Source organism: Genypterus blacodes, unplaced genomic scaffold, assembly GCF_046128005.1.
Source record: "Genypterus blacodes isolate CSIRO-AG114 ecotype Tasmania unplaced genomic scaffold, CSIRO-AGI_Gbla_v1 ptg000044l_1, whole genome shotgun sequence".
In the NCBI taxonomy this organism is placed as follows: domain Eukaryota; kingdom Metazoa; phylum Chordata; class Actinopteri; order Ophidiiformes; family Ophidiidae; genus Genypterus; species Genypterus blacodes.
Window position 1 is genome coordinate 6,767,580 of NW_027466857.1, and position 23,344 is coordinate 6,790,923.

At 43.2% G+C, this 23,344-nt stretch overlaps 2 protein-coding genes across 2 annotated transcripts; both read left to right on the forward strand.

Annotated features, from left to right (window-relative positions):
- The first annotated feature begins 451 nt into the window (after positions 1-451).
- Positions 452-10,336, forward strand: bend4 (BEN domain containing 4). The gene is made up of 7 exons (XM_076148881.1): positions 452-954; positions 1,000-1,047; positions 4,287-4,871; positions 5,444-5,535; positions 5,679-5,705; positions 5,952-6,192; positions 7,980-10,336. The coding sequence occupies exons 1-7, from the start codon at positions 537-539 to the stop codon at positions 8,216-8,218; spliced, it is 1,650 nt and encodes a 549-aa protein (XP_076004996.1). The 5' UTR covers positions 452-536; the 3' UTR covers positions 8,219-10,336.
- Positions 10,337-13,448: 3,112 nt separating this feature from the next.
- On the forward strand, positions 13,449-23,040 carry rab11fip5b (RAB11 family interacting protein 5b (class I)). The gene is made up of 6 exons (XM_076149246.1): positions 13,449-13,828; positions 15,993-16,522; positions 16,617-17,205; positions 17,903-20,338; positions 21,185-21,317; positions 21,945-23,040. The coding sequence occupies exons 1-6, from the start codon at positions 13,449-13,451 to the stop codon at positions 22,203-22,205; spliced, it is 4,329 nt and encodes a 1,442-aa protein (XP_076005361.1). The 3' UTR covers positions 22,206-23,040.
- The last annotated feature ends 304 nt before the right edge of the window (positions 23,041-23,344 follow it).

Here is a 23,344-nt window from a genome sequence, read left to right on the forward strand (position 1 = left end):
AAATATGGCTTATTGTGATTTTGTCCATATTTGTTATTGACTTGTAACCAATTAGCTCTGTATTATATCACATATGTCCTTCAGTCATGCAAAGGGTGTGTGTTGTTGTGTTGTTCCAAGCAACTCCTGCTGCTCCTTAGCAAAATGGCCTCTGTCTAATTTGTAAGATTTCATTCTGCGTTTTGTCTTTTTTTCCCTCTTTCTCTTTCTTTTTTTTTCTTTTTTCAGATTGTACAACTGCCTCAGCGCCCCGTTGTTCTCTGTATGGTTACAGGCTACAAAGGAGGCAGGCGGCAGAGCTCAAGTCCCGCCTGTATTTCCCCCTGGAAGAGTCTTAATGACGGCACCCCCGACTGGGGATTGGATCGGTGGCTTGTCAGTAAATGAGCCCACCCTCACGGTGTGTATGAAGGTTGAAACCGAGCCAGACAGTGACGGATCTGATCTCCCTTCCAGTCATCCAGCAGCCTGTCACACAAGGACGCGACAATAGCGACCGATCCGGGAGCCACCCTCCGCTGTGACACCTGGCCGCGATGGAGGGAGACATGCAGCCCGCAGACGAAGGGCCCGGTGCGCCGAAGATGTGTCGGCAACAACGGGGTCCGTACAGCACCCTGAAACCCTTCCAGAGCAAGCGATCGACGGGCAAGTCGCGCTTTGACAGATCGGCTGTGATGGAGCTCCCTCTGTTTGGCGACGGCGGTGGCGGCGGCGGACATCAGTTCACTTTTCACCCCGGGCAGCCGCATCCTTTCCAGCCGCATCACCACCACCAGCGTCTGCAGCAGCTTCACCAAGCCGGTGTGGCGATCAGCAGCAGCACCAACAGCCAACAGCATCAGCATCACCATCGTTTCCCATGTGAGAACAGGCCCAGCAGCAGAGTCCCGACGTCCACATCGGCGGCGGCAGCATCATTTGGTACCCAGCAGAGGCGCGCTGGCGGCGGCGGCGGCACGGCGGCGCACCAGGAGCACAGATACTCGCCTGGAAGAGTCGCGCCGAACCAAGAAGCTCCGGACTGCACGTACGGTATCAGCTCAGGTGGGTTTGCAAACTTGTTGAGAGTTCACCTCCACCTGTGTGTAGAGTAGTTGTGTGTTCTCCGGTGTGTTTGTGCCATCGGGAGTTAACGGGTCGACACATTCTTAGGCTTATTGAACAACACGTGTATTGGATTGTGGCCTGACTTGGTTTCATATGTGCACGATACACACCAGGTGAAGTTGAGTGGAAGGTTAAACATGTCATTAAAGGAGAGCAGCGCCTCCTTCTGCTCCTTTGTTTGACTTGTTTCTGTTCAAATTGAGCCCCTTTTCCATCCGTCGGCAATGATTGATTGGCTGATGTAATGAGCTCGGTCATTTCTGTGTGTGTGTGTGTGTGTGTGTGTGTGTGTGTGTGTGTGTTTACTTACTTCTTCTTATGTGCTCTTAAACAGTAATCGCCTGTTGAAGCAATTGTCACATGTTAGTTTTCATATTAGAGGTCTGCTCTGAACAAATGTATTCCCCTTAAGGAGGGCGGGTCCATGGGATCCAACATTTAGATGAAAGCAATGAACCTAATCCCTGCAGTCACTAAATTAAACATTCCACATCCCATCCTCTAATCAGATATTAATCTCTTTATCACTGCTTGCAGCACAGGCTCAATTTCCTGCTGGTTATTGTTGCTTTACAGCTTTACACATAATCAAACGTTCATTCTGAATAGGCTGTAGGTTGTCTAATACCCAGCACAAGTGTGTTAGATATAAATATTATTAGTCACATCCTGTAACATCTTCATTCAATGTCCATGTCTGATGGCGGCTCCTGGTTTATTGTCTTTAGTCTTGTTTTCAGTGATGATGGGTGCTTTGCTTTCCTTCTGGTGGTTCTGGTCGTCACTAATGGAATAATGACACAGAATGTATTTGCCCTGTGTTATGAATGTGGCCATACTGTACAAGATGTACCATCCAACCCCAGCCACAGACAAAGCATTCTTACTGCTAACGACCAAGGTCATTTCAGTTCAATTTGTTTGATTAGTTTATATTTCCAGGCAAGGTAAGTTTATTTATATAGCATCAGTAAGACACAAATACAAAAGTGCTCTACAGAGGCGTAAAGTCATTAAGATTACAGATCAAACAGACAATTAAACGGAAAGCATGACTCTGAATTTCACGATTTGTTTGAAATTGGTTCTATTTTCAGCGTAGTTTGATTTATATTAAAGATTTGATTGTTGGTGGCCTCTATGATTCAATTTTATTCCAATCAGTTTTAGCTTTTGGGAATAAAAGAAGACTAAAGGTCAGAAAACACAAGTTATTGCCGGATATCAAATGTCCACTGTTTTTTTTTTTGCTATTTGTTTTTATTGAAGCAAACATTTTACATGACATTGCGCATACAATTGTAGGATATTTTGGAGATCATTTTTTATACAGAAAGAGGGGGAAGAGGAGAGAGAGAGCGATAGAGAGAAAGAAGGAAGGTTGTATTATTAATGGTATTGTCGTTGTTAAACTTTATACGTAGACCCTGAGGTAGAATACAAGTGGATTGGAATTGCAATGATCTCATAGGGATACGGTTTTTACAGGATGATGTCAAACAGCAATGTAGGCTAGTACCAATGGCATCATAGGCTGTGGTACAGAGAAGGAGAGGAGAGAGAAACAAAAAAAAACCAGAGAAAACAAAGAGAGGACATCCCACTCCACATCCCATGTCCACTGTGACATCTGCCTTTGGTGAAGCATTGACCCTATGTGTCATTAGTAACATTTCCCATTGATTAGCCTATTGGCTGGTGGATACGCTGCACGTCTATGAATAGTGGGAAGCTTATTTGATAATGAAAGCTAAATAAATGACATCATCGCTTATTGTCATATGTCAATCTTATTATATCATGAATGCCAAATATCATAATACTCATATCTAATACATAAGACAATAATACAAATCAATATAAATCAAGTATAATATTCCAGTAAAAAACATTTAAAAAAAAAAAACGCTGTAAAAATCACAAATCAAACTAAATGAAATCTGAATGTTGTAATCTCCAGCAGCAATGTCGTCACTCTTTCAGTAACTGGATTTCTTGTTTCCTGTCTTTTGCTGCTGTGTATTTAAATCACATTTTAGCAGCCATTGTCTTGAAACTACAGAGGTTAAGATCAGCAACACACTGGCTGGTGTTATAATTGTGATGAAGCATACTCTGGTATTCTGGAGTAGCAGGACGGAGCTGGTCTTCCTCCTCTTCTTCAGTAGTCCATGCTATCTCATTCTCACGTGGGCACATGATTGGTGGAATGTCAGTCATATTCTTGACAAGGTAATTTTTACTTCCATTTCTTTTTAGTAAAGTGCTTTTATCTGCATGAGTCAAACAAGTGGATGTCCTTTTCAGGGAGAGAGGCATTAGATACCTCAGGGCTGAGCAATCAGCTCTGCACACAATAACACAAATTGCATTCAAAAGCCTGCCCAAAGAGTTGTGATTAAAATAAATGGAGCTCATAAATTTGCCTCAGCTGAGCATGTTGTTTTTAATGAAATTTTATGAGGCTGTCTGCACACGAAAAGAGAGGGTGGGGGTGAGTGATATCAGATACATCTCAACGGGTAAACAGAGGCTGCACGCATATTAATAAATGCGACACATCTGCGCCAGGCAGGCAGCAGGATCCGCCTATGACTGCTGTGTGTGTGTGTGTGTGTGTGTGTGTGTGTGTGTGTGTGTGTGTGTGTGTGTGTGTGTGTGTGTGTGTGTGTGTGTGTGTGTGTGTGTGTGTGTGTGTGTGTGTGTGTGTGTGTGAGAGAGGTCAGTGGACTCAATCACTGCTTACATGTACTGTAGGTGTGAGATCATCTCATAAGAAGCGTGACTAGACTGCAGGGGAAACTGTACATATGCGCTCAAGACAACAGCTTTGTGCTGATTGTCTCTACTCGGTTGCATTTGGTCACAGCACATTTTGTGATTGAAGAGTTTATTGACATTTGAATAAATCAGCACAGGAAAGCTGACATTTGAACAAACGGGGGAGCCTATATTTCTGCAACAGAAACATTTACCACAGCAACCCTTGGCAGGAAGTGTGTGTGGGGTGAGTGGAAGGGGGTGATAGTGTATGGAGGAGTGCTGTGCCAAGTAACCGTTTTATGTTTCAGGGGATAATTCAGTCTGTAAACACACCAGACTCCTGTGATGGACGCATTGATGAAGTGTCACTGTAAAGGTTCATCACTGCCTTCTCTGTCCTCTCTCTGCTGTAGAGAACCGCCTAATCTTGGATGCCTTTGCCCAGCAGTGCAGCCGAGTCCTCAGCCTCCTCAACAACGGCAAGCTCCTGGAGCCTTCCTCCTCTTCCTCCCTCAGCTCCAGCATCAAGCTGGAGGACGCGCCGGGTGAAGGTCAGGGGCATCAGGGGGCCCACTGCTCCTCCCTTGGGAAGTCCAAACCTGAAGAAAGTACTTCCACCACAGACCCAGAGGAGGAGGCCCAGCAAAGCCATTTAAATCAACAACAGACCTCTGCTGTTCTCCGCATCTTCACTGACTCCCTACAGAGCTATCTCCTCTCAGGGCCCCAGCAGCAGCAGCAGCCCCGTCTGGCTCCAGGCCTGGACGAGGAGCAGTGTCCGTTGGCAGAGCCTGGATCTGGGGTGTCTCCACAGCGCCACCTGGGAGGCTGGGGGTCCCCGACTCCGTCAGATTCTTACGGGCACCCGTCATCCACACTGCCTGAAGAGGAGGAGGAAGAGGAAAACTGCTGCCCACGCTGCCTGGAGCTGGAGCAGGAGGTGCTGTCACTGCAGCAGGAGAACGAGGAGCTCCGTAACAAGCTGGAGAACATCCCAGGTAGATTAATGGAGGTTTTTCTGGCTCACTAATTTGGTGGGTGAGCCATGCATATGTTTTAGAAATGTACACCACACTTCTAATAGTTTTGTTCCAGTTGTAAACACACAAATACAAAACAAAGCTAAACAGCTGTGTTATGATTTTATTAGACCAAAACAGTGGAGGTCCACATTCCCGCTTTATTTGTCATCAAAGCAGCCACACATGGTCTTGTTATCTAAATGCATCACAGAGTTTGGGGCAAAAGTCGAAGCAGGATCTATTCTTGAGAACTTCTCTGTTCTCCCTGAAGCATTCTGAGCTCCCTCGTGTCACATTAACCTAATTAGAAGTAAAACTGCTCATGTGAACAGATAGAGCATCACTCATATGTGTATCTAAATGAATACAAATGCTAAATACAGCTCTAATATGATGCTACAACGACCAGAGATTATAATCAAGATTTAAGCTCCATAATGCTGGGTTGTTGCTGGTTAAATCATACAAACAGACCCAGTAGCTTTTCCTCATTTGCGTTTGGTGTTGTGTTGTGTTCACTGGTCACATGAGCTCGTCTTTTTATACAGTGCCCTGCCAAAATGTTCTTGACCACTTCAAGACTGTGCTCGAGTTTCACAACCAGCTTGTCCAGCCGATGCCAGAGGATCAGATGACAGAGGTGAGGAAACTATCATCTACAGGGAACAGAAATAGCTCTGCAAAGCTTTTTAGGAACACTCACAAGAAGGTATTATGATTAAGTGTGCATACATTCAACTGAAACGAAAGTATACATATTACAGAAAACTCTTATCTTTACAGGAAGAGGAACGGCAAACAGTATTTGAGGTTTGTGATTTTATTTTACCCTTTAGCATCCTAACTCATATATCAATACTGTTAGTGATACAGTACAGACAGTCAGGATCGACAATATTATTTATAGTTGTATATAATACATACATTTGCAGTGCTAGATACAATGCAATCCACCCTGCAGTTATAGCAAATAGAACTTTCCAGACCACCGTACTGTATGTTTATGGACATAACAGCTCTATTCTAAGATGTTTTATGTTCTTCCCCTTCCCTTAGGGGAGTAAGCAGCTCCTGGAGAACTACCCTCTTTTCATCACCAATAAGCAATGGGACGAGGCTGTCAACTCCTCTAAGAAAGATGGCCGCCGGCTGCTGCGCTACCTGATTCGCTATGTCTTTACCACAGATGAGCTGAAGTTCTCTTGTGGTTTGGGTAAAAGGAAGCGTTCAGTTCACTCAGGAGATCCTGGTCTGGAGAGACGACCGCTGAACCCGGTCAAAGTCAGCTGTCTCAGAGGTACATCACTATTAATACATAATACACTGAATAAGAGAACGATCTGATTCATTCCGTTTATACAGTACTATCACTTTATGGACATTCATCTGCTTTAAGTAGGAACTACAACACATTTGTGCATTGCATTTTAAAAGCCATTGTTTACACAAGGTTATGAAGTCACTGCATGCACAAACAAATGTGGACCAATTCTCCTTTTCGTCCTCTTTTTTGGAGGAAACATGGCTGACATAGGAAATGTGATACACACGTGGACAAGATGCATGAACCGGTGACTTGAGCAAGTGATTTATGCGGTCGGGTTGTATAGGTGGTGAATAATAACGTTATTGGTGATGAATAATTGTGTTCTGTAGCAGACTGATAATAGTGAAGCCACATTGTCACGGTTCTGTTAGATGGGTCCATGTGTATTTGTTACATACAGGGGGGAAGAGAAGCAAAGAGAGAGAAAGAAGAGAACTGAAACCATAAAGAGAACCAGGCTGTGTAATGTTTATGTTAATTATGACAATGGGATGACAAACAGAGCAACAGCCAGCAAACGAGATGTTAAAATGACAATAATAATGAGTGTAATTATGACTGATCTGATCATCAGTGTTGCTAATTCGAGGATCTCGTAGGTACAGTTTTTACAGAACGACATCATACCACTGTACAGGCAGCTGCAAAACGCAACATGGGCTGTGGTGAGAGAAAGAAAGGAAAAAAAGGGGGGGGGGACACAGAGGGGAAACAAAAACAAAAGGGGGGATACTTAAAGAATACTTTAAAAGAGCGTATTTTAAATAATTGGTTTGCAGGCAATCTGTTGGCAAAGACCTGCTGGAATGCAGCTGTGATGTCTCCGTTGAGACACAAGGAGATGAGAAAATGTAAGAGGCTAATTTAGGTTAGTCTATCAGAATTTATTGTATATCAGGTCAAATATACATACTGAAACATAATGAAGACAATATCATTCGGTGTAGAGTACTGTAGACTGATAGCTGCCTTATTGTGAGGCAGGAGCCAGGCAGCGCTGGATAAGTGAGTCTAATGAACTGATGATGAGATTTTCAATCATTTCATGGTTTCTGGTCCCAAATGACCTTTCCTATCAGGCTAAAATACAGTTAGTGTATTCTGAAGATGAAATATGCAATTGCGTTGCAGAGAGAGGAAATTACAGGTTTTCCACAGTTCAAGGTTCAAATTCCTGTATTTTATTCAAAACTTTTATCAGATGACAATGAACATGCGTACATTTAAACAACAAACAGTTTTTAACATAGAGAAGAAAAAGAGAACAAGTAATATAGAACACTCAGTCAGTACATATTAAGGAAAAAAAAAAAAAACTGTTTATAAACTGTTCAGCTTTAAATATTATTATTTTTTGCTATTTGTTTTTATTGAAGCAAACATCTTACATGACATTGCGAATACAATTATAGGATATTTTGGAGATCGTCTTTTATACAGAAAGAGGGGGAAAAGGAGAGAGAGATAGAGAGAAGGAAGGAAGGCTGTACTATTATTACTATTGGTGTTGTTAAACTGTATACGTAGACCCTAAAGGTAGAATTACAAGTAGATTGAAATTGCAATGATCTCATAGGGTAAATACAGTTTTTACAGGATGGTGTCAAACAGCAACCCCGCAGACACACAACCCCGCATCCATACAACCCTGTCCTGGCTCGACTGGGATGTAAAATAAAATGAAAAAATAAAAAGGAACTGTTGGGTGTTCTGGTAATCAGTCACTGGTCTTTGTAATCATCTCCTTGACTTGTCAGAGTTCATCCGGATGCACTGTGCCTCAAATCCAGACTGGTGGATGCCTTCAGAGGAGCAGATCAACAAAGTGTTCAGCGACGCGGTGGGTCACGCTCGGCAGGGCCGGGCAGTCGGCACCTTCCTGGGCAGCAGCGGCAGCGGCAGTAGCACCAGCAGCCTCTACATGGACGGTTACGACGCACATCTGTCCCAGGATGAACTGTACCTAAAAGGCTGTCAGAATGGCCAATCAGATTAAAGCTGACGGAAAGACGTAAGACGAACGGATGCCTGAAATGTAGCTGTACAACATATTCCAAAATACTGACCTTATCCCGCCACTTTACACAGTGAGTAAAACATTCCAGAAAGAGGTTTAACACACAGAAACCTGAAGAAATCACTCTTTCCTATAGTTTTGTAATTTTCTGTGCCAGTTTTACACTGAACAAAAATATAAACGCAACACTTGATGTTAGATATTAAATGTAAATCAAACTTAGAATAGGTTCATTATGCACTTATCTATTGATTTCATGTGATTGGGGATACAGATATGCAATTATTAGTCACAAGTTCCCCCCAAAAAAGAATGAAAGAATAAACTCCATATTACAGCAGGGGCCTTTTAACGACCCCATCATGAGGAACACCTGTGTAGTGATCATTGCTTCTAATCAGTGTCTTGATGTGCCACACCTGTGCAGGAGACAGATTATCCTCACAAAGGAGAAATGTAAGTAAACCACTATTAAACTAAATCTGTGGGCAGGATTTGAGAGAAATAAGACCTTTGAACGCATAGAACAAATCTTTGAGGTGTTATTTAAACAAATTGACGGAATTTGTTGCAAAGTCAAAGCGTTACATTTAGATTTTTGTTCAGTATATATTAATAATGCTTTGTTTAGTTACAAATACAACTCTGGAAGTGTGTTTTAAATTTTACACTGAATTTGAGTCTTCCATTTGCTACTTTTTCTGGTTTGATATTTGAAGCTGTCATTATTGCGTTACATGATGTTTTTCCCCCTTTTAAGGTGGGGAGGGTGTTACATTACTGTGATCTAAGGTCATTTCAATTCCATTTCTTCTTGTTGTTATACTTTCCAATTTTATTTCATTTAGTTTCAGGTTAGTTGTATGGGTCTTTGGTCCCTTTCTATTGTTTTTCTATTTTTGGTGACATCCATCATTTAGTGTTTATTTTATTTAGTTTTAGTTTTAGCTTTTAAGCAGAAACACAGAATCCCTCAAAAGACCATAATAAACATTTATGGCCAGTGCATTCCATGTTGCGGTAGCAGGACATAGCTTGTCTTCATTAGTAATGGACTATGTCATGATCCCACAGGGGGACATGATTCATGGAATGGTTCCTATGCTTATGCAGTTTATCCTCAGAAATGCTTCCACTGTTTGTCCCCTGGCATGTGGAGGGAGAGTTGGTGCTCAGATTTAGCTACGTTTATGTGCTTCACCAACTATACAATCCCAACTGTAACATTCCCACAGATGTTGTGATTTTCTTTATAAACCTCTGATATCAGCATGGGAGAATGTAGAGAAGCCATGTAGCAAATTGGACCCTGAGTCAAAATGTGGAAATAGTGGTTCTGCAATCAAGGGCTCACAGTTCATCGCGATTCATGCTTTTGTCTTTAATGTTTGAGGATACCAATTGAATGGCAGAGTTTCCGGTTGTGGATAAACTGTACTGAGTGCAGGATCCTGGTTGGCTCGCAACAGCCGCTCCTCCAATTCAAACGAGGTAAATGTGCTGAATGAGGCTTTCCTGGGTGCTATGTGTAGCCATGCCAAGGTTAATTGCAGATTCTTCAAGCATTGATTTCTATTCATTCTTTCCTTCTGTTAAACATGTATTACTATGGTGTTCATTTTTTTATGTTAATAATAACATAACGGTGCAGTATGCCTTAGAAATTCAAAAGTTAGCAACCGTCCAATGACATCACAGCCCCCACAAACAGCTGGAGACACAGGCAGCCATCACCCCTGCTCATTGGTCATGAGCAGAAGCACTTAAATATGGGCTATTTCTAATGTCAGCGCCACTGATTTCACCCAGATGTTGAGTATGTGATGTGGGGCTTCACAGATTCAGATCTTTGTCTAAAGCCAAGAAATAACAATATTGAGAAAACCAGTCGAATCTGAAGAGCTCCGCCTCTGCCTCTTTGTTGGTCCTCTGTGTAATTAGTGACGTTTTCCATCATTAAGCCTATTTGGAGAGGAGGGATTGCTGGTACATTGGCTGATATGGACCACGAACAGAAATAGAAACCAAGAGATCATCCAATTATTTTGGATGGCATTCATTGCCTCCAAAGTAAGAGTTTTCTGGAGCACAGGCTCCTTTTGTTGTCGTCTCTGTCCCACCCCCCTATATTGTGGGCAGTAGCATTGAAAGGGTAATGTTATATAAATCTCTATGTTTCACAATACATATTCCCTACTTTATTATTACAATATGAAAGTATAATATGTCCGCTTTAATATGATTTCATAAGCTGTACTATTTGCTAAGCACCTTTAATTACAACCTTTCTACAGGAGTGCCTCTGAGATCAAACACATTTCGTTAACGGAATTCTTGAACTTCATGTTCCTGTTTTTTCTAAATCCTAAAAAATCCTAAACATAAGTCTGTCAACCCTGTAAAACTGTTAAGTTATGTTAAGGTTAACATTGTGTTTGTGTAACTGCAAATTCTGCAAATTCCACCCCGTAAGTTTCAATGTGTGTACATGTGTTCATGTGCAAATCTGGAGGTATGTGACACTGCTGCAGATGTCCTCAATCGGTTTATTTGCCAGTATATCTGCAACCAAAGCTGCGTCCTCCAATACCTCTGTGTTTCACCTGCAAGATTTTACAGTTTTATATTTAACCTTTCAGAATTCTCATACCCACTTTATTCCAAAATCTGTGTTTGTGACATCATGCTCAATCTTGTTGCATATAACTAGTATTCCAATTAACTGAAATGAAAATTGAGAAAAACTGGAACAATGAGAAAAAAAAATTCAAGTTAAGTGTTTCTTTTTTTAATCCGGATATTTGTCTTTTTAAAGACACAATCCAATTATTTTCTTAATGTATTATAGATTATCGTATTAATCCCAAGCCAAAAGGTCTTGTAGGAATGAACTCCCAGTCCTTACTGGCGAGTCTCTGCTGCAGTTCCCTCAATAGACTTTTTGACTCGGGGTTGATGAACATTATATCTTTTGGTTTAAGGCAGCTGCCATATTACACACTAGAATGCCTTAAACCTGGTTCATGACCTCTATAGTGTAAAATGTTGATGCTGTGTGTGTTAGAAGTGTAATCACAATGTGTCTCAAAGTGAATTGCTTCTCTTTGGGCCTCAAGTTAAACACGTCAGCTGAACTTTTCTTGTGACAGACGGAACCTTTTTACTCCTACACACATATCTGTAGAGAGGAAATAATCAAGAGATTCTTTAAGTTACTGAAACTTGTAGTCTTACGTATCTTATTGTGGCTCAAGCCAAAGCAGTTAAACAGTGAAAATCCATTCCAGCAAAACAGATTTGTTTTTAAATCTAAGATTTTGTAATTTTATCATTTGGTACTCAATAACTTCATGATACTGTTACTACATTTGAATGTACCAGATTTATTAGACAAGTCTGCTCAGTTACAGTTTACAGTGCTGTGTAAATGTGTAATTCTAAGTGCAGTATTGTGTGAGGTGTTTTTAAAATACCACGTCCCTTTCTCATCACAAGTTGAGTAGAAAAGTGCCACAGAAACCTGAATGGTTGGATTCTGTTGTCGTGTACCGTTCTGAATGTGCGCGTTTATTTGTGACTAATCTGCATTTTGATGGCATTTCCTTTACCTTCAAAGTGGCTGTTACAACACTGTGAAACACCAGTCTCCTTTATACAAATTAGTCTGTTGTTTTTATTTATTATAAATAAAATAAGCACTGAACTTAAAAATGCATTGTTGCTTCATTGGTTTATAGATTGGTGTCTTATCTGTAATACATGATTCTGAAATTGGGTTGTGTTAACATTGAGAATGTTTTAGGCATTACAGTATATTTACACACTGTTGATAGATAGATAGATAGATAGATAGATAGATAGATAGATAGATAGATAGATAGATAGATGGATAGATAGATAGACTCCTAAAGGGGCAGGAAATCAGAGAAAAGCCCTCCATCCTGGCCATTGCCCTGTTTTCATAATGGTAGCATCAACAAATCATATGCAGTTATGTTCCATTTCAGATTGATACAAATGTAATTATGGGATGTCTCACCCTCAGAAATTCACTGGTGTATTGGCAATGCAATGATTTATCTCTGTCACGTTTGGTTGAGTATGTTTCGACTTAAGAAGGGGATATGATCAGAAAGTATCACAGGAGAATCAAGTGGTTGTTAACAGGTAATTGCTGAACAAAACCACACAATTTTTACTTGCTGTTATATTAAATAATAAAGTATTATTGTTATTCTTTCCTGAGTGCATTGTCACTTGTACCCACTAGGTGGCATTGCGGTGACAAAGATGACATCAGTGACCATCAATGAAGACTGTCCAGGCTCCAGCCCGTATCAATGTAAGACATATGCCTTGTTACTAGTCGTCTGTCAAAGAAAAACATGGTAATAGATCTGTACTAAAATATGAAAACAAATACCAATATGTTGCAAGTAATGACTATTTAAAAGCGTGATTAATAAGGATATATATATATTTATTGTCATTGCTAACTTGCTTAATTAAAAAATAATAAAAAAATAATATCAAAATTTCCATGGCGCCATTAGTGTGCACACTGCAAAAAATAGTGAAGTTCACAACAATCTGAATGAAAACAGGTGAAAAATGATCACAGAAGGATCCGCCCCCTAAAAACGCACAATATGTGACATGGTGTCTTATAAAGCGCATGTTTTTGTTTGCCCAGCCTGTGACTGTAGCACATTGTGTGTACCGAGTCTCTCTCCGTACAGCGGATTTGATGAACCTTCCCTGGGTGTTTCTCTTTAATTCTGCGGCATCTCTCCCGTCTGTATGCGGGCTGCTTCTCCAGGAGGGCGGGCCTGAACAATGAGCATGACTTCGGACAGTAAACTACTGATGCGACATGTACCGAGCGTGGACTAATTCCATCACGCATCTCGCCTAACTCAGTTTGTAGTGATTCGATTTGTGGAAAAGGAATGAGGCCCGGTCACTGGTGCGGAAACTGACCCGAGATAAACCCACCGAGGCTCGGCGGAATTTGGAGACTCTGCAGAGGTTTGGTTGTTTTTTTGTGTGTGCGTGTTTCTGCAAACGCAGCAGGGGAAGTGTGGCGCTAGACGAGGGGGGCGACAACGCACCCCCCTAAAAAAATTAACTTTATATTGTTTTCATCTGTTTAAATCGGATTATTTCGGGACATATACGCAGTCACGGCGCCCCTGCCAAGCGGTGCAGGATGATGTCACTCATAGATCTGGACGATGATCAACGATGGTTGCCAACCCATGTGAATGTCACCGTCCTCCGCGCAAGGGGACTGCGAACCAAGGGCAAGCATGGCAGCCGCTACCTTTACACCATCATCCAGGTGGGGAAGGAGAAGTACACCACGGGCTTGGTGGAGAAAGCGGAGGTGCCGGAGTGGAACGAGGAGTGCTGCTTCGAGCTGCTGCCCTGCATCTTGGAGGAGGGCGGCCGTGGCGCGTACCCGCCGGGCAGCGGGGACCTGGTCCTCACGGTCATGCACCGGGTGCTCATTGGACTTGACGTGTTCCTCGGTCAAGCCGTCATTCCACTCGATAAGATGTTTCAGGATGCGATGTGCCCCAGAGATGAGTAGGTTCTGTTTGGCTTTCAATGTAGACCGGCATGACAGATCATTTTAGTACAGCTGCGCACATGGAAGAGAGCATGAGGGACAACTTTCTCACTAAATTCACATTAGATTATGTCATTGATCACTTTATTCTTCTTCCTCAATCTTCTGTCAAACCCCGTGGATCCATATCTGACAAGACTGCAGCCGCTGATTCCCCTGATTACTAATCAGTGTAAAGAACCTGCATAAACATTATACCTAAGCAGGTGCTGTCATATTTTGGCTGATTCGGCTTCTTCTCAGGACTGTGCAGGTCGGTATAAACTGCTTTGTCAACATCACATATCCACATAGAACTCATCTGTTTGGACAATTCACGGCTGTGTGATGAAGTAGATGGAGTTTTGGTGATCTCAGACTCGATTTGACTGCGTAGCTCCATCGACTGAATCAGCCTAGCATCCAAACAGGTGTGTAAGTCCTTTCTAATGTCATCTGCTGTGGTGGTGTTTGTTCACTGGTTGAGAAATGCTGGCAATGCCACCTGAGCTCTTAAAAGCATGAGTTCATAGAAACCTGCTCCTGTGTCCTGACATCCTTTATAGCTCCCAGCTCAACCCACAATACACTGCCAATCAAAACCAAATGCTGCATAGCCTAAATATTATTGCATATCTTCCATACATAAACTTGACATTTTACGCAGTTTCTTCATACAGGGCTGAATGCTTCATCAAACACATGACTATATACATACAAAGCAACTAAAGTATGTATTCAAAGTTTCCTGGTATGACATCAATGAGTTATTTTCCTTCAGTGGCATGTCCGACACTTTTACTGTAGCAAATGTATGAATCCATTCATTCATCTGTGCTGCACACATGATAAAGCTTACATGATATGTTCTTTATGCAGTTTGGTAGAAGTAACATCATTTTATAGTTATTATTGGAGTCCGGCACTGAGTTTGACATTTTCACTCAGCACCTGATTTGAGTTTCGGTTCCTGGACATAAATCATCTCAGAGGTTTGAGCTTCTCTGGCAGCAAAACAAGAAACTGTTGGCTTGGGTGCATAACATGTCTTTTTTGTATTGCAAACCATATGGTGACATGTCATGTGGGCAGCGATGCATAGCAAATCAACTACTAATGATTGATGATGTAATAATCTATCATTCTAGATTAATAACTTTGTCCACTCGTTAGTTGTTTTTTCTGTTGTGATAATATTACAAAAACAGATCTTCAGAATTTCCCCTAGTTTCCAGAATAACTGACTTAGTTATCATTGTGCATTACTCATTTAGACAGAAGACACAAAACCATATAAACTCTCAGGAATCATTACTTATCCTGTGTCTTGTTTAGCTCAATAAAGGTTATTGATGGCATGTTCGGCCCTGTTATGTCACAGGTGGTGAAGCAGGAGTTACTAGTAATATGTGAAGCATTTCCACCACCATCACTGGATAGCAGAATAGAGTAAAACAATAAAACACATCTGGCTTCAATTGTGGGTTCTCCACCCTTTCTCCTCTGCACTCGACAGTGAAACCCTGGTTGGATCTCTGCTGTTAGTTTTGGCTCTGCAGCATTGAGTGCTTAGCAGGAGGAGCAGTGGGAGGAATTCCTTATTCAGCTCCTAAGATCACTCTTGTAACATACAGGACATACACACCAGATGTTGGTGGACCTCCAGGAGTTTGGGTTTGTGATTTCCTTCTCTGAGGTTTGTTGTCAAGCCCAGTGGTCACATTTTGAACAACACCTACAGCAGTATTAGAAGTTATGCAATGCACAGTAGCTCTGCCAAGAGGAAACCTTTTTTTTGTTGCCTGTTTTGTGTCTGTGACTAGTCTGGTTACTTGTAAGATGTAATTTCTGTGATGAATTTGGTGTTGAACCATGGTTTAAAATCGTGGTTTTGGTTTTATGGTAACGCATTTAATTAAGGCATATCATGAAACCCTTTTCCATCCAACCAGGGTGTTGCTTATGTTGCTCTGTGTCTATTGAATCTGTAAGTATGCAGTTGGTTACTAAGACCTAAGACATCTAGGAAGTAAGATGTCTGGGAGGCGCAAACATTCACCAAAAGACTTTCTCAGTTCCATCTTCAACCAGTGATTGTATTTAAAAGCTCTTATTGGCTCTTACTTTCTTTTGTGGATGCAGGTGGGTCAAGCTGAACTCCAAGACTGGAAGAAAGGAAAAGGAACGTGGGCAGCTGCAGGTGACAGTTCAGTTCACCCGCAACAACATGACGGCGAGTATGTTCGACCTCACCATCAAGGATAAGCCTCGCTCCGCCTTTGGCAAGCTCAAGGATCGCGTCACGGGGAGGAAGAGAGGAGACGTGGAGTCTTCCTCAGCCATTGTTCCTGGGCGCTACGCAGCCCTGTCAGGCTCCCTGGGGCAGCCTTTTGGAGAGGAGGGGGGCGGAGGGGGCACGGTGGAACCTCGAGATGTGGAGATAACGGAGGAGAAGAGGAGTAAGATGAAAGATTTCTTCAAAGGAAGGCTACGCAAGTCGTCTGACACCAAGTCGTGCTCTTCACTGGCTTCAGAGAGTAGTGTGTCTTCAATGGCCAGTGATAACCCTCCACCCAGTCTTGATCTGCTGGCAGACCCTCCGACCTCCCCCATCTACACAAGCAAAGTGAGACTGGACAGCCACTATGGAGAGGCAGATTTGGCTAAAAAAGGTGCGTTTTAGATTATTTATGTGCAGGACATGGATGGATATAAATATTGCGATTTCTTTTCCATTTGATCCTGATTTTGTCTTCTCTTCAACAGTGCTCACCAGCCAGCACACCACAAAGGTTCTGACCCACAAGCGAGCCTTCAGCGACGAAGCCAGTAAGATCACGACAACGGTTCCTCGAGCAAACCTGGCAGTGGAGTCTCTTAAGGGTCAGACCATGACTCAGTCCAAATCGTCCTTGTGCATAAACGGAAGCCATGTCTACGACTCAGAGCCCTCGACTCCGAGGAGCTCGGGAGCCCTCCAGTCTAAGTTGGTCCTGCTAGAGAAATGCTCCCCGCTGTCTCGATCCCTGCAGAACCTCACCAAGCGAAGTGAGGACAAGTTTGCTCTGCCCGAGGGCCGACGCTGGTCCTTTGACAAGTTTAAGAAAGAAGAAAAGGAGGAGGAGAAGGACCCTCATCTGTCATCGCCGCCGAACCAAAGAGCTCAGGCAGCTGCTCCGGTGCTCGCCTCGGCCCCAGAGTCACCGGACATAGGGAGGAAGCTAAGAAAGACTTTATTCTCTGGAGGGAGGAGCGACTCCCTCCCCAGTAAGTCAGAGCTGAGCCAGGTTGGGGCCACATCTGAAGGGAAGCTCAGGGGCTGGTTTGGCTCCAATGACCCCCAGAACAAGCCAAGGTGAGTAATGGGACTTCACAGACTTCAGCCTCCAGGCCCCACAGTGTTTGATCCATGTACCTTCTATGCAGGCAACAGTAACAGACACCTGGGAGGCCTGATTTCAGTTGGGTGTCCTCTGTGCTCAGGCTTATTTCCTCCCCCCTGCTCATTTGAAGTGGAATTGATTTAGGTCGTTCTTTTCTCCATCTTACCACCATGCATCATCGTGACCATCATCATGATTATCATCTTCTTCTTCTTCTTCACAGCATACTCCCCATAACACCTAGGCATTTCCATTTCTGTCACATGTGTGTGACTGTCTTTCTCTGTGAGACATGGAGCAGCACTCTAGTGTGTGGAAAAACATAAGAGGAAGTGATGAAATAAGCTCATCCAACAGAAGTGTTGATGGTCCTGAATGGCAAAAGTGCATTGTTTATTTGCTGCTTTTACTTGATCATTTTGCATGTGTGCTTTGCTTTTTGATTTTTATGTTACCGTTTCCATAATTCTCTCATTTGGCCAATGTTATTACTTCAGATAGTTGGTGATTGAACTTAGTTGAGCATTTCAGATTTTCAATATTCTTTACACGTCCTACCTTGCAATGGAATATTCATTTCTCTCTGTTTGTGTAAGAAAGATGTTCGCCGTTTGGTAACCTGGCACATCATTAACCACGAGGACTACTTGTGCCCTATTTCCTCCACAGGCTGGAAGTTTCTCCTAAGGTAGAAAGCAGCTCAGATGAACCCCCTCCCCTCCCTCCTCGCTCCTCTTTGCCCCCTCAGCACTCCTCTCCCTCCGCCTCCTCCCCCACCTGTCATGCCTCGACCGATAACGGAAATCATGCTAATCCCTCCACTCCCCCCTCCTCCTCTCCCGCCTCCACCCCCATCTCCCCTTCCAACCCATTCCTACTACGTATGCAGCGCAACCCCTTTTTTGAGGAGCTCATTGCCGAGGAGTTGGGGAAGTCCCCTCCTTTCGGCTCGTCCTACCTTCACCACACCGCTCTGCCCTCCCAGCCGTGCATACCCATCGCCGCCCCTGAGGTTAAGGGATATAGGACGTCTTCCATAAAGCGAGATCGCCCCAGGTCCGTAGCTAGACAGGTATCTCTCCCAGCGATATTGCCCAGATCGGCCACGGTCGACTCCCCAAGCCACTGTGCGCCTCGCTCCATGTCAGAGAGTGCAGGAGAATGGGACGACTCCTTTGATGCGTTCGCCACAAGCAGGTTCAATTTACCTAAAGGGTCTCGTCCTCAGAAACAGCTGAGATCAAACCCCAAGTCACCTCAGAGACATAGTAGCCTTCTAGTTGATATCAATAATCCTATACTTGAGTTTCAGATATATGAACAGGAGCCTCCTCCTTTGCCTCCGAGGAGACCCATAAGGACTCCAGTGAATGAGATCTACTCCGACGGCTGGCTGCATAGAGGTCAGGAGCTAGCCGTCCACAAAGAGGCTTACCTTCTCTCACAGACCGGCGCGGCCTCCCGACAACACGGACGAGAAGGAGAGAGCAAACGAAACACACCTAGCATATCGCCAGACTGCCACACGAGCAGTGAGACCTCCGACTCCCTCAGCGCTCACTCTCAACCGTACGCAACCATGACGTCACCGGCGGTCACGCCAGAGGAAAAGCTCAAAAAGTTCAAATACGAACCTTTGGAATATGAAAGTGACTGCTGGGGAGGGATGTTGTTCGAGCAAGACTTATATGGACGTATAGGCAGCGGAAACTACGGACAGCCCAAAGTAAACAGTAAAGTGATATCAGTGCATAACGAGGAAAGTGCCGGCAATAAGTTCACACAACAAGCTGATTTAGCACCTGAAGTCCGTCTGGATAGTGAGATTTCAGCTGCAGAACTTGTCACTACAACTCTCCGAAAGTCAGACATGACACTTGACATTACTCCCACTGCAGTAGAGTCAAAGGTAGAGACTTCCCCTAATCATTCAGCCCAACTGACAAACGTAAACAATAATGTTTCTAACCCACTAATATTAGGAGACTTGAATATGAATGATTCAGATTTTAGTTTTATCGATTCCGATGGGTCCCCTCAATCGGAAACGATTAATACCCTCAAAGTTCCTGGTGATTCAGGTGATAATTCAGTGCAACATTCGGAAGACACATTGAGTTTGCAGGATCCATGCGTACCTGAGATGAACTCTTCCTTTGAAACACCTGCATCGCCGAATAAACTGTGCAAAGTCTCCCCAGTTTGCCAAGACAATTGCCAGGATTGTCAAAGTGAACTGAGTCATGTTGCGCTGCGTGGTGACTCCACATTAAACAGGGAGATTGCTGCTTTGTCACCACACACCGAAACATCCAATCACCCTGACCTACAGACCGAGTGTACAGAAAATGAAACGGGAGACGGCCATGACATCAAACAGACACAAGAAACCTTTGATGATAACGCCAACCCTCGTGCAAAACTGGCCTCATCTAACCCAAAGGAGCCATTTTCAAGGGTGCGTAGCGCTCGCGTTAGACCAAAAGGATGGAACAGAAACCATAACAGCGACAGTCCAACCAGTCAAGTCAGACGTGAAGGAGAATTTGAACAGCTTTCCCTTGTGCAAAACATTTCAGAGGTCAGTGAAGGACCGTTCTCGTATCAACCTGCTAAATTGTCTCTTCATTCCTCACTGGCAGCAGATAAACAAACAGCCCCTCCGGCAGAGAGCACAGAGCAAGAACACACACTCGACAATGACTTCAATCGCACATCACTAATACCTTCGGAAGACGGCGCAAATATTGAGCTGTCGGCTCTCATAGAAAGTTACGTCGCAGAAAAGGTCAGTTTTGAAGACTTCCACGCAAAACTCGCCCCAAACTCAAAGATTGGGCAATCTTTGCAAGGGTCCGAGCCTTCTCCCATCCCCTCTGCACTCCCTGGCGCACAGGCTGAGCTCCACCCCACCCCCGCACTTTGCTCCTCCATACCTCCCTCGAGCACGGGGCACAGTGCCGGAGCCAAAGCTACTCTGGCTGTAGCCTCCTGCACCTCCTGCTCCACCTCCTCCGCCACCGCACAGCCCCCGGTCGATGCACGGCCCTTACTTTTGCCTGAGGAGACACAGCCAGCTAACAACCTGCCCCATCAGGAGAGCAGGTGAGAATAAAAAAAAAAAAGAAAGAGTTGAACATACACTACAAAAACCTGAAATGAATCTTGCTGACATTTTTGGTTTTGTTTGCTTATGGTGGCTTTGTTTCTTCTTGGCCTGTCGTCTAGATGTGGAATGCATTTATGGCTGTATAATTTGCCCCCCTGCTCATCCAAAACAATTGGATGATACCTGCTGTGCATTTTTCTCCACTTTTCTGTTACTCATCTCATGTCTCAGTTCCTCTTTGGCTTGTATGGTGCGATTTTGTTCTTACGCTACATTCTGCGTTTGTGACTTTGGACACGACTTACCAAGAATAAGGCTGACAAAGGGAATAGATGTACACAAGATCACTCAGGCCTCTCAACCTGTGGTGGAATTGGAGATGCTTGAATGATTGACAGGTCCCACAGCTGGACGACGACGACGACGACGGGGGGGGGGTTGTATTAGAACTGTTGTTACTCTGTTGCAAAGGGAGCCAAACCTTCTAGTGGCCCATCTTAGCTTTCTGTTCTGATCAGGATTCTACAATTGGTTCCATTTGCAAACATTCCCTCACTGCTGTTGTTGAACAGACAACCTCACGCTCATCTTGACATCGTGACCAATACGGCGACTGTTTTTCATGCTCAAACAACATCTGACTAAAGGGTCTGTTTTAAATCTGCTTAGTGGTTTTGAGTTTTGTCAGGAAACGTGTTTGTCCTGCAGTTATACCTAATGAATGAACCATACTATACTATAACTATACTAATTAACTATGAATGAGACTTATCAGATGGTTATTGCAGCTATAGTAAATATACCCTTGTGGAAATGCTTGTGCTGACCTGTTCGTTTTGCAGATCTCATCCAGTGAAGCCATTAACCTCCAGCCAGCTTGAAAAGAAGGAGAGTCGTTCAGTTCTGGAGAAGCTCAAGTCAAGCATCCACCATGGACGCGGCGCCCACCAGGCTGCAGCTGAACCTGAGACTCAGGTACCAAAACTACAACTCCAGAATATTATTGATATATCATCATGTGTCAATGGTTTTGAGTTGCTGGAGAGGAACTCTCCAGGTAACATGTACAGTGTAGTGTAACCTGGCCAGATCCTGGTTAGGTCTTTATGATTAAGTTGTCTGCTTGCACCTCTGACACCCCATGGCTGAGTATTATTGTTTCCAACTCCCTTTGAGACTAGAGTCACTTTCAGTACCTGGGAAAAATGCTGAACACACTATTCCCTTTCGGGTGTGACACAGTTTTATGTCCCAAATAACAGTTTCCATGTTCCTCCACTTTCCACCACAACCTGAAAACGAACATCCCCATGTTACTCATTATTGTCTTTGATTTCCTTTCACACTTAATAGCTGTATATCTCAAAATCGGAACATGGAATTGTTTTCCTTATTGTATCGTGACATTTACACACCCCGGCACACATCAGGTTCTGTTAAATCTCAGCCACTTACTATCATCTTGACCTTTACTGTCCTGTTGTCTTCTCTCTCTCTCTCTCTCTCTCTCTCTCTCTCTCTCTCTCTCTCTCTCTCTCTCTCTCTCTCTCTCTCTCTCTCTCTCTCTCTCTCTCTCCCTCTCCCTCTCCCTCCCTCCCTCAGGAGGTGATGGTGGACACCTCTGCCCAATACCAGCACCTGACCAACATGGAGCTGATCTCCCTGCTGCTGCAGCAGGAGATGGACATGCAGAAGCAGCAGGCAGCCTCAGAGCGACAGGGAGCTCAGCTGGAGAAATGTGAAGGCGAGCTGAAAAAGGTCAAGTTACAGGCCCGAGATCTCGAGGACTATATTGATAACCTTTTGTTGCGGATCATGGAGCAGACACCTACACTGCTCCAAGTGCGCAACAGACGTAAGTGACAACAGTACTAAGCGCGGCTGTATGATCGCTTTCCTCTATTCTTTATAAGGTGTGAGGGTTAAAAACAGGTTTAGGATTTGGAATTTGAAGGTGAGATCAAACAAAAGCTCACAATCACAAAGGTCTTCTCACTGCTAATACTGCCCTGTTTATGTAGACACGATATTACCCATCATGCATGCTTAATATCCCAATTTGGTATGAACAAATCCTGAACAAAGTGCTATAAGAGAAGCCTCTATCAAAGCACAGGCAAAGGTTTATTTTACTGATGCTTACTAGAAGGTTATGGTAGCCAGCTGTTGTCAGTTTCACCTGTTAACACACATATAAAGAGAAAACACTGTTTTGGGAGTGCATGAAAATGCTCTTCTAAGATTTTAGTAGCTGCTCTGGCAAAATATGACGTTGCCTCAAGTAACCTTGAAAATAAAATCGTTTATAGCCGTTGAGACAAATAAACCAACATTGTGACACATTTTCAAACAGTGTTTATCTCCAGTGAAATACCTGCTGGACAAAGGTTAGCTTGAGCTAACCACATATTCGGAAATAGATCTTTAGAAGTGTTATTTTTTGAAGTGACACATCATAACATGCTGCTCTGCAATAGGAATACTAGTTTCTTCATTGATATCGCATCTTATAAAGTATGATAAGAAAAAGAGTTACACATTTGTCAGAGAAAGATGATCTCATTTCTTGTTTCCATTTTGTTTTTCAGTTTCAAAACACAGTGCTTAATACTTCAATGATTTCTAATTACAGGTTGGAACAACAAAGTTGTTTTATGGTATTTTCTTATTCTGTTGTTCATTCTAGAAACATTTACTTTGAAATAAATGTTGAAAGAGGAAATTACTGATGAAATGCAACAAATGTATTAAGTTATTTTTATCAAATACTTTTTGTCAGGATAACTGCTGCTCATTACTGTAGCTAGTTGCAAGCTTTACATGACCGCAGTACTGTAATGAAATCAAATAAAGCGCACATCAACCACTGAAAGATTAAGTTAAAGTATCTTCTGTATTCTGTACAATTCATTCTCAAAGCATTTTTCCTGTCAAACATTAATATTGATAATGGCTGCATTCCATTTAGGTGTGTATTTGATTGACACATCTTAATGGAACTA

What these genes read in the sequence shown, in the direction of transcription:
- bend4 (XM_076148881.1), top strand. Translation starts at nt 537, where the DNA reads ATGGAGGGAGACATGCAGCCCGCAGACGAAGGGCCCGGTGCGCCGAAG. An exon ending in CACGTACGGTATCAGCTCAG is followed by an intron (nt 1,048 to 4,286) that starts GTGGGTTTGCAA and finishes TCTCTGCTGTAG; the next exon opens with AGAACCGCCTAATCTTGGAT. An exon ending in CAAGCTGGAGAACATCCCAG is followed by an intron (nt 4,872 to 5,443) that starts GTAGATTAATGG and finishes CTTTTTATACAG; the next exon opens with TGCCCTGCCAAAATGTTCTT.
- rab11fip5b (XM_076149246.1), top strand. Translation starts at nt 13,449, where the DNA reads ATGATGTCACTCATAGATCTGGACGATGATCAACGATGGTTGCCAACC. An exon ending in GGCAGATTTGGCTAAAAAAG is followed by an intron (nt 16,523 to 16,616) that starts GTGCGTTTTAGA and finishes TCTCTTCAACAG; the next exon opens with TGCTCACCAGCCAGCACACC. An exon ending in GACCCCCAGAACAAGCCAAG is followed by an intron (nt 17,206 to 17,902) that starts GTGAGTAATGGG and finishes TTTCCTCCACAG; the next exon opens with GCTGGAAGTTTCTCCTAAGG.